General features: G+C 49.4%; 1 protein-coding gene across 1 annotated transcript in view; it reads right to left on the reverse strand.

Annotated features, from left to right (window-relative positions):
• The window catches only part of FGF9 (fibroblast growth factor 9), a 54,867-nt gene extending 48,422 nt beyond the window's left edge, over nt 1–6,445 (reverse strand). The window contains exon 1 of the mRNA XM_054974251.1: nt 5,989–6,445. Coding sequence (XP_054830226.1) covers nt 5,989–6,265 — 277 coding nt within the window. The 5' untranslated portion in view covers nt 6,266–6,445. The remainder of the gene's footprint in view (nt 1–5,988) is intronic.
• Between the last annotated feature and the right edge of the window lie 4,919 nt (nt 6,446–11,364).

Consider the following 11,364-nt stretch of genomic DNA (forward strand, 5'->3'; position numbering starts at 1 on the left):
TGTTCTAAAAAAGGCAAGGCAAGGCAAAATAGATTTGGAGGCGACACGACGTACGGGTTGGGGGGGGGGGGATCGTGCAATGAGGCAGGGTCATTCTTTTAGAGGGCAGGGCGTGCCTGCCTTTACCTCCCCGCTTACTCATTTATAGCTCAGCCCTAAGCAGTTATATTCTTCTAATGCCATTGAAAGGGGGGCGGGAGTTCTGTTTAGGATTGCCCTGTAAATCTACTGTGACTGGTAGAACTGCAATGCTTTCTCTTTCAAAGGCAGGGAAGAGGAAATACTGCGTACCTGTTCCCTGCATTATCTGCCCGAGGTTGCTAATCTCACTGCAGAGACTTTCCCCAAGCTATTGTGTGCAGTTAGCATTTCCTTATACACGATGGTTGTCCGCAGGCTGGGGTCAAGGGAGGGCGCTTCAATAACCCACAGGCATCATTAAAGGACACCCTCGGCCCCGAATCCTTTTTGCAGACGCCCATGGACCCAGAGAAGTGGAGGAGGCAGCGTGCGATGCTCTACCCTCCAGCCCGATCTCATGCACGAAAACAAGCGCCGCTGAATTCAATGGGGTTTCTTCTGCAGCCGGCGCGCTCGGGATTGCACCTTGGTCACGTGCACTTCAACCTACCCGGGAGCTTCAAGGGCCTCTGCAGACCGCCGCTCTAGGACACTCGGAAGACGGCGTGACGATACGGGATTGGGGTGGGGGGGCAACCCTTTGCACATCTCCCCCCCTTTCCCATCTGTGTCGCTTGGGAATGAAGAGACGCGTTGCTTTTTAAAAAATCGGGCACACGAGGAGCGTTCCAGGGCTCCGATCTCCTTCGCCGAGAGCACATTTTGCTAAGGATGAAACTAGCCCAGCCAAGCCAACCCCTGGCTGGGTGCGCTAGAAGCCAGTAGCCCGCCTCCCTCGGCGCAGAATAAATCCCACTGGGCGAGGGGGAGGGGAGAGAGCTCCTAGAAGATCTCCTTTTCTGACAAGCTCCCGGGCTTTATTTTATGATAAAGAGCAATTAAAAAGCCTGTCCGTGCAACGCTTGCGCTGACGCGAAAGAGGAACGCCTCTGCCCTGCTCTTCTGGCTTGACAATGACTCCACTGTCTAAGCAAATGTCCTAGGCGAAAGGACACTGTATGGGAGGGGAGGATAAAATCCTGTGACCCAACAAAGAGAACCAACGCGTTGAACGCACTACAGGGAGAACCAACGTGAAAGGCGCGAAGGAGTTCAAAGGCGCACGCGTCGTAAAAATTGAAACTTAAAAAGTCCCCCTGAGCAGGTGCAGAGCTTTTTGGAGCAGTGGGCTGAGCCAGCCACGTGTCCTCCGAGGAAGGCTACAGCGCAGGCGGCTCCCTCTAGTCCTTTTGTCCTCTGCGGATGCCATTAAACCCCGCCCCCAAGAACTCATGCATATAGTTTTGTGGCAGCCTTAAAGAGCAACAGAATTATTTTGAACTGGCTGTCCTAGGATTTTAGTCCAGGAGCATTGTAGAGACCAACAGGATTTCCAGGGTATGAGCTCTGGAGAGTCAAAGCTCCCTTGGGGAGCTTATACCCTGAAAATTTTATTGGTCTCTAAGCTGCCAGCAGACTAACACAGCTGAAACTACCTTTCCTAGGAATCAGATACATAGACAACGACTCCTATTTTGGAATCCGAGGATTTTATCAGTTTATCCTCAAGCAACTAGTCCTTGAAGATGGGTAACTTGAGAGGTAGAGGCTTTGACACCATTAGGATACTTCCAAAACACCATACCCTCTAGCTGGTTTCCATACACTCTTGGGGGTTACAATAGCTTCCACTGGTTTTAAAAATAAATCTAATTCTTACAGCTTAATCAACATGCTCTGGATATTGCAGAAGCACTACAGCAGAGAACAAGGTCTGCGTAACTGTTTTTGGTGCCCTAAGCCGCCTATGACTATGCCCTCCATGTTCCATTTTTTAAAGTAATCTGTTATAAACAAATGGAAAGAAAAACATTTGCTTCTATCTAATTTCTTGATGCCTGACACTTTTACCAACTGCCTGACAGGGTCATCAACAGACCTGGAGGCAAAGGTCCTGCCCCTTTAATACAGACCTAATGGGATTTTATATATACCATAAATTATTATTTACCTCCATGCCATGAAAAACTTCACCTGTCCATTTCCACATATTAAAGAGTCAGGACCTTCTTCTCAAGGCCTCTTGGCAACCTTACTAATATGCCTATACAGTTGTGTTGGCACTGGTTGCAAGGGCATTGAGATGCCGAACAGCTTATCTTAGAGGTTCCCGTTGTCACCACACAACTGCAATTTCCAGAATTCTTTCTGGTCTGTCACAACAGACAGCAGTATTCTTATTCTGGAGGAAGAGCTGTTAAGTTGGAGGAAGGCTTCTAATTTCCTTTAGTGAAATGGTAAGATACTGGCCAGTATTTCTTTATATACCAAAGAAGTTCCCTTACCACCAAAACCAGCCCACATACCTATGGGGTTATGAAGAAAGTTGGAGCGCATGTTTTCCAAACAATATGAAGCTGTGACCGCTCTCGATTTGAAACCAAAATACTACATGATAGGTTTGCATATCCAGAGAAACAGACATTTTGCAAGGAGTTTTTCTACTATCAAGCTGCCTTTCTGTAATCCTTGCTCTCTTCTTTCAAATTGCTCAGCTCATATCCACATCCTAAGCACATCCATTACAAAATGATTACTACTTGTATGTAATGCATGGAAACGCTGCTGGAAATAAATTACTTGTTTTTAGCATGCTGAAATCACTCTACATTTCTGCACTGCTGCATTTTTATTAGCCCCACCATCTTCATACAGACTTGTTCCTGCGTTCTACCTTTAAAATGTATATTGTAAGTCTTGTTTGTATAGGGACTATATTACTTCCATCTCCAGTACAAAGTCTAGCATAGTGGAGTTTAAATGGCAGTACTGGGTGCACTGTCTCATGGTGAACAAGACCTGAATTGCTTGCCCGGCCCCATCCTGGGAAGGGTGCAACCAAAAAAACCTTTGCAAATAAGAATTATTGAGATGTTTCCCAAAGTCTGAAACTCTAGACAGGATGTTCCTAGGCCAGGAATTGTTTGGCTCACTTGTTTGATTCCTTCGGGGCTATTTGGTCTCTGCAAACACCCTATCAGGGCGCTAAAATAAAACAGGAGTCCAGTGGCACCTTAAAGACCAACAAAAGTAATTCCCACATAAGCTTTCATGAGTCAGAGCTCACCAATTTCTGGATCGTCCTGAGGATATGGCAGGGGGAAGTTGTAATATATAATCATTTTGCCCTTTCCAAGTTTACAGTTCTATTAACGAAATGATGTCTATCTGGAATGGAAGTATTCAAAGGCCACTTGGGACAGTTTGACATGACAGTGGGTTGTAACTACTGATTCTGTGCAGGTAGCTTATTCAGTCCATATTTATTCAGAGATCAGTTCCACAGTGATCAATGGGGCTTAGGTCTGCAGAAGGGTTGCCAATCTCCAGGTGGGGCTTGGGGGGATCTCCTGGAATTACAGCTGATCTCCAGACAGCAGAGGTCAGTTTCCCAAGAGAAAATGGCTGATTTGGAGGGTGGACTCTATGGCATTATACCTCGATGGGGTCCCCAAACCCTGCCCTCTCCAGGCTCCATCCCCAAATCTCCAGGAATTTCCTAAACCAAAGCTGGCAACCCTAGTCTGCAGCTTCAAATGCAAAGCAGAACCTCCAGTCACGACCTTGGCTGCCCCTTGTCATTCCTGTGGCCTTGAGCTAGATACAATATGCCTCATTTTTGAGTGGGATGTAGGCGAGTTCACCCTATTAACTACTCTGATCTCACCTAAACATGAAAGCCGTTCAAACCTCTCCTCACACCAGCTATCCTGTACTCTGAGGGCCTTGATCCGATTGCAGAGAGAGAAGAGGCATCTGCATTTTCATCGTGTACGAGAATCTCAGCAGGTGGCCTGAATGTAAGTACCGTCCTTCTTCTAGATGGCTTATTCCCAAGGAGTGCCTTTGCTCTGCTCAGACTGGACAATAAGGGGACCTTTTTCGGCCTGCTCTCTCCCTCCCCCCAGCAGCCCCTTCATCCTTTCCTAAAAATACTTGGGAGAGGGGAAGCCTTCTAACTGCAGGGTAACGTTTAAAAAGAAATACCGCAGTGCCCTGCTTCTCTCCGCCTCCGCCAATGCACCGGGAAACCCACTTTCCCCGAGCTAAAATTAGTCGCCTCCCCCGAATGTGGGTTTCTCCGGCGCTGGAAAGCAGCAGCTGGAGCGGCCCGGCTGAGAGAGAGGAGCGAGTGGGGCGTAGGACCCCGCAGAGGCCGCCCGAGCAGCGGGGGCAGCCGCCGTACACCTGCTAGCGGCGTGAGCCGGCGGGCCGCGGCGCAGCGTGCAACTCTCGCCTCTTCACGCCCGGGGGCTGCCCGCCTTTGATCTCGCCTGGCCAAATGGGCCGGGAAAGACGGCAGAGCCCCGGCGCGCCGCGCGGCATTTCGCCCTTGCGCCACTTCGCGCTCCGGAGCCAGAGAGGGGCGAGGGAGCAAGCCTGGCAGCCCTTGCTTTTCGACCCTCAACTTTCTCTCTGTGCGAGGGAACTGCTGAGTCGGCGTTTCTTGCTGCGCCTTCCCCGGGATGGATGACGCGCTTTCGCTTCGGAAGGGCTGCCTCCCCTTCCCAAAAATCCGCACAGAGAACTCCGTTGCCAGTGATGCGCAAGACCCCGCGAGGAGGGGGCGCCCGCCAACGACGCCACCCAGAGGGGGCATAACTCTGCGTAGGATGGAGGTGCAAGGCTATGGCGAGGAAGCCGGGCACCACCCGACATCCCAAGCCATCGCACCTTCTTCCAGCCCTAAACTCTTCCTGGCACATCCCTTTCTTATGGCACCGGTGTTACCTAAACGGCTGTTTATAGCATTTGTTTAAAAGATGTTATACATCTTAAGGGACATCTGTCCTGGAGGCATGATTGATATGTGTATGGAGTGTGTGGTTCACCCTAAGCATTCCATCTAAGTACTGTCAGGTGGATTAGCTCACAAGTTAACTCCTCCTAACAATGGTAACTCTGAAAGCAGCATTCTTTTACCCCATCTTTCAGTCTAGTCCCTATAGTTATACAGTTAATACCTCTGGACCGTTCTAAATCTCAGGGATATGGGAAGAGGAGACCAACATTGAGGACTTTCATACTTGGGGAGTGGAATGGATGGGTCTGAAAAGCACCCTTAACCATAAGCCTTTCTAGGCACCCACCTTCTACACCAATAGGATCCCTTGGAAAGAAAATCTGCAGAAGGCTTGCAGCCAAGAAGGGAAGCCTACATGCTGCTGAGGAAAAGACAAGGGAGGATCTTTCCTCAGACACCTGCACCGAGGCATGCAAGGAGGACAGAGGAACATGGTTATTCTTCCTTCCCAGAGCAGCCAGTATTATTATTTCACGGCTAAGAGATCTGATGCAGGCAGACAGCAGGAGCGGCTATTGGGCTGGGGGGTAAGCAGGACTGGAGCCACTGCCTGTTGGGGGAGAGAGATCCCCTCCACCTGGCTGGTTCTGCAGCTCAGGCCTCCTGTTAAAGGGAAGAAACAGAAGTGGAGGAAGGTGTGTCCTTTATTGGCCCTCTAGATGCTTTCCAGGAAAGTGGATGGACTTTTGCATGGGAGACAGTGAGGGACTCTACTGGCAGAGATAAACAGGCTTATTAATACCTGTGCTTTCCCCTCCACCACACATTTAGAGAAGCTGTTCCGTATTTTAATCTTTCTATTTTTGGTGACTTTTGAGGGTTTTTAAAAAATCCTGACTTGGATAACTGCAGGAGGGTCCTCTTTGCCTGCATATTCCAAGGGGATTTGGGCTTCTGCCCTTTACCACCACCACAATCCTCCCTCCTCATCCTCCCCCAAAGGAAAATCAAGCCCAACTTCTGTCATTTTGCCAGCCCCCAAAGGGTTAATCGCCCATACCTACCAAATCGGCTGTGGTCTTGCCTGGTTCCTTGGATGGTACCATTGGGGAAAATTTCTAAATGAAATCCAGTCCTGCAGTAGAGTTGCCTCCGCCTCAGGATCCCTTTTAAATGATCCAGGTCCGTCACAGCAGGCCCCCTGGGGAGCCCACCTGCTTCCGACTGGCCCAGGTGGTCGCTTAACAACACCGGGCTGTCCGCTGGCAACACCGGCACATTCCCAAAGGGCACTGCATCTTGCACACCAAAATAGTTCCCAACTTCACCTAAGGGAGCCATCAGGAGAGAGAGGGGAGGGAGGGGGGAAGGTTGGCTTTTTTTGCAGCAAGATTGCAATGCTGGTGCTCAAACCCAATATCCGTTTTTCCCCCTCTCTCTCCTTTTCTTTTAAAAATGGGCTTTCCACTCCACTCTCCCCTCCCAGTTCCACTTACATCGAGGGGAGGGGGGGAAGAGAGGTTCTTGCTTTAATCCATCAATAATAATTATAAAAATGATAATAATAAAGTGATCTGTTTTGACAGCTTCAGGTTCAAGGTCAAACCACTGTTAGTCTTAAGAAACCACTAGGTGGGACTCACACATTGACATCTTTATAAGCACAAGAGAGAGGTCTAGAGGTATATCAAGGGAGAGAGCATCTATATTCCCCAGCTCTTAGCAAGCGGTGAGATCTTCTGCCCATCCGACCGTAATGAGGCTAAAAATCCGTAGTTTCTCCATCGGGCTTCGGAGCAGAACGACCATAGCAACTTCACGGTCTAGACGTTATCGAGGGTGGTGCGTACATCTATATGGTTAGATACATTTCGAGATGCACGGGCGACGCCAGGGTTTTGATGGATTCCGGCTCCAGGAAGGCATGCGCCGTTTTTACTCTATAACAGACTGCATACATCAGCATGAATCCTGCAAAGCGCGGCCGGGGGGGGGCGCGGGGGGAGAGAAGACACGCACAAAAAGGGGGGAAAATCTCACATTTGCTGGCTGAGACAAATCCCCCCCAAAGAAAAAGGGGAGGTTAAAAAATAAAAACTTTTGACGTCCAAATCTATTATCCAGAATTCTCAGGAGGCTCCGCAGATGCCCCTGGCTTCAGCCCGGCTGGCGATCCCCGCCTTGCCACAAGAGAGGCGGCCACGTCCGAGAGCTGCTGGCGTCTCCCCGCCGGCTCGCCTTGAAACAGGTGTCGCTGCCTCCGCAGGGCTCCCCGCGCGGTCTTGCACTCCAGCCCGGAGCTGCGGCTCTCGACTGTGGCTCTTCCATCCAGCACGCAGGGAAAGTGGCGCAGGAAGAGGCATTGGGCTGGGTTTAAGGTAGTCCAGAGGGCTGGCGGCGAGGGCTCCCCCGGGTCCTAGCGCGCATCTCTACCTGCTGCAATCCAGCAGCGGCTCCTGCCAGCCAGCGGGCTCCATGCGACTCAAGCCGCCTCGCCGAAACAAGCAGGTCTGTCCCCCTCTTTAAAAAAATTACTGCTCTGCGACACTCCCGCATCGGCCGCGGGCAGATGCACGGGGAAACGAAGAAACAGCAAGGAGCAGAAAGTTTGCAAGCTACGCGCTGGAAAGCGGAGCGAGATAAAGGGGGCTGGAAGGGCGGGGGTTACAGCCAGCCGGTCTCCGCTGCATCCACGCATTTTATATGCAGGGATCCCCGCATTGGGTGCTCAGGCATTAACTAGCGTAGGACGTAGGGGGATGTTTGCATGGGTCCAAATAAGGCCTCCGGGTCCAAACACGTTTGTGGAGAAGCTGAGCACCACTCAACTCGATGCCGCACACGCTCATCCGCCCAAATTCAGCGTGCGCAGAACTTGCCGGCGGACAGCCCGACTGCAGGAACATCCACAGTGCACTCCTATGCAGGCAGTTTCAGGTGGGTAGCCGTGTTGGCCTGCAGGCGAAGAGCAAGACTCGGGTCCAACAGCACCTTAAAGACCAACTAGATTTCCAAGGTATGAACTTTCGAGAGGCAAAGTTCCCTTCGTCAGACCTGGATCCTATGCAGCTACTCCAGTGTAAGCCCACTGAAGGTGACACCCTCCTAGGGAAGGTTGAAACAGCTAAGCAGGCACGTACTTACCTGGGAGGGATTCACACAGCAATCTTGACCGATCAAACGTGGGAAGGCTCGCAACTCTGGAGCCCAAACGTTGCCTGTCTGGCGCACCGAGAAAACTCCCAGGCGGAGCTCGGGAGTCGCGCGCCACCCAAACACCCTTCCGCGCGGCGCCCGGGGAAACGGCTAGAGAGATCCCTGGCATTAACACGAGCCGGAGCAGCTCTGCTTGCTTCGACGGGACTTGCTCTCAGGAGCGCTCCCTTCGCCCGCGACGGAACTCAACAGGACCTACTCTCAAATGAATGCGTTTAGGACGGGGGAAGGGGGCGCGGAGGGGCAGACTTTCTTTCTGCAGTAACCTCGAATTCACCCATAGGACTTGCCAGCTCCAGGTTTGGAAATTCCTGGAGATCTGGAGGGTGGGGCCTAAGGAAGGCAAGGTCTAAAGTGGGGAGGGATTTCAGCGGGTTTTTTTTAATTTTATTTGTACTCCACTCTCCCCGCATGCCACAGAGCTCACCCTCCAAAGAAGGCGGTTTCCACAGGGAAACTGATTTCTGTGGCCTGCAGATCAGTTGTAATTCCAGATCTCTAGCCCACCACCTGGAGGTTGGCAGCCCTATTTCTCAGCTTCTGCAGTTGGGAAAGGAAACGGGGCCAGGAGAGCAGCCGGGAAGAAGGTCGGCCTCGCCCAGCTGCGCCAGCACGTGGCCAGAGAGTCGCCAAGGGCGGCTGAGGCCACGTGATCAACGCAGTGCTGTCTGGGCGTTTGGTTTCGATAGGCAAGAACAGCCCGATGCCCCGGACTAATGAATCTGGAAGGGCGGGGCGGGGCGGGGCGGGGCGGGGGGGGGGTTGACAAACGGGTCAGATGCTCCTGTGACTGACAAGCGAAGTTGGCAGGCTTTACTTCAGGAGAACTGGGCCCTAGAACCCGCATGTTCGGATATGGGAAGGACAAAGATTGCCAGGACCCGTCGCCGGACACTAACACATTTGTGATTTAGTGTCCCAGCCTGAACAGAGTTACAGTCCTATAAATCCATGGGTTTCGAAGGTTGTGTGTCTAGTTACAAACAATCTCACGGTAAGTGACAGACCCTCAAAATTAGCTACCCCTGTCCTGCATCCCCGTCTTTTCACAAGTTAACTGCTAGTAATAGGTCGGAGACTTGACGGCACATAACACACAAACAACCACTAATAACGGTCAGACCACTTTGGAACTGTTGTCCACTAGTTTTATCAAACAGTTGAAGATTACAGAGCTCATTGAAGATTTCAGTAGACCTAAACTGGTTAACCTGGATGGCCCAGGGGAGCCAGATCTTGTCAGATCTTGGAAACTAAGCAGGGTTGGCATTGGTTAGTAGTAATTGGATGGGAGACCTCCAGCAAAGACCAGGGCTGCAGAGGCAGGCAATGGCAAAACCACCTGTTACTCTCTTGCCATGAAAACCACACCAGAGTTGTCATAAGTCAGCTATGACTTGAGGGCACTCTTTGCCGCTGCCAGCGCACTGGTTTAAATCAGGATGGCGATTTTCTCAAAAGACTCTTATTACTGGTCTTTGCATTTCCCCGGAGGTCTGTAAATCCAATTAAAGGGGTACAATAGCTAGAACATATTCTGGATGTCTTCTGCCATATACAATGTTCACAAGGGAAGCATTAAGATGTTTTTCAGAAGCAACATACCAGGTACAATTTTACAAACCTGTAAGATATGTTCGCACTATTAAGGGCAATAAAATAAACATGCTGCCCAGATATGTTTGAAAGGGGGAGGTGCCATTTCAGAATGCTGTTGTTAATGTTATTTTATTAATTTGGAACAAGGCAGTTAAGAAATTTATTTCTTTATTTTCCTTCATTTATATCCTACCTTTATCCCACCCAAAGTGGCTTCTGTCATTCTCCTCTCCTCCATTTTATCCTCACAACGACCCTGTGAGGTAGGTGAGGCTGAGGGTGTGTGACTGGCCCAAGGTCACCCATCAAGCTTCCATGGCAGAATGAGGATTCAAACTTGGGTCTCCCAAATCCTAGTCTGACACTCTAACCTCTACACCACGCTGCAGTAGATAATATTAATAATATAATGAATGATGTAGAAAAAATAAAAATCATGTAACAATTGTATATTACATGTATATTATAAATGTGTACCCAGTGTTCATATTTCATTTGCATTACGAAGACAAAAAGAGGTTCTGACCACTGCATCTTCTTTAGTAGCCTAATCAGATTCCTTTCAACAGAGTTCCTGTTGCTCCATGTTAAATAAAAAATCCTACAAAACTAGCAGTCAGATCAAAAATAACAGACACATTCAAATGGAATCTCTATAACCGGAAACTTGTAAGAAGTGTGTGGATAGTCATCTGTCAAGAGGTTTAGCTCCATTTTCCTGCCCCAGGGCAACAGGTTGGACTGATGAGCCCTCTAGTTATTTCCGACTCTATGGTTGCATTCACCTGAACAAAGGCAAAGAGCATTAGGTAATTCCATGGAGTTATAGTCAAACAGACCTGCCTTGCATGTGGCTTTCACGCTCTTTTATGTATGAAAGGACATTCCTCAGTTTTTGCTCCCAAGAACAAGCATGTTGCATGAAATTACTTTCTTTGAATATGGAGCATTTCTGATTTTGATGAGCAAATGGATGTTCTTATCAGATCTTGATTAGTATGTGTCTGACTGCACATTCCTAGTTATTTGCTCAGCCATTCAGTAATCAATTAGAGAGATTGTACTAATTTCTCCTGTATCCAAATTCAAAGCACTACCTGGTACTATTGCTGTGATTCCAAAAACTGGCAAATGCCAGATGCATTCTGGGTGGTTCAGCAGCCTCAGCTGGGTCACGTGAGGCTAAGAAGGTATTTAATTCAAGGTCAACGGGAAGAAAAAAAACCCTAAAACAGAAAATCCCCCTCCCCCAGTGAAGAGTCTTTAACACCATTAACCTTGGACTTTGATGTTGTCATCATGCATGAGTTTCAAACTCAGAAAAGGAATAGCAAGCTGTCATGAATCACCTGTGAGTAGATGGTATTCCTGCCAAACTTCATGCGAACTCTGCATTTGCTACCTAATAGCAAACCTTCGACCATTGTAAGTTGTGGCATCCTTGATCAGTCTTGCAACAATTAAAGCTTGAGTTTTGCAATAGAAGCACAACTCTGTAGCGTTTCCTATTCTAGCCTGGGTTTCCCTTTGATCAGACAGGTGGGGTGGGGTGCTTTTTTGAACAGTTGTGTCATTTAAGAGCTGCGTCTCTTGCAACAGGGTCATCAAAATTTAATTAGCATCCT

This window comes from Eublepharis macularius, chromosome 3, assembly GCF_028583425.1.
Source record: "Eublepharis macularius isolate TG4126 chromosome 3, MPM_Emac_v1.0, whole genome shotgun sequence".
NCBI lineage: Eukaryota > Metazoa > Chordata > Lepidosauria > Squamata > Eublepharidae > Eublepharis > Eublepharis macularius.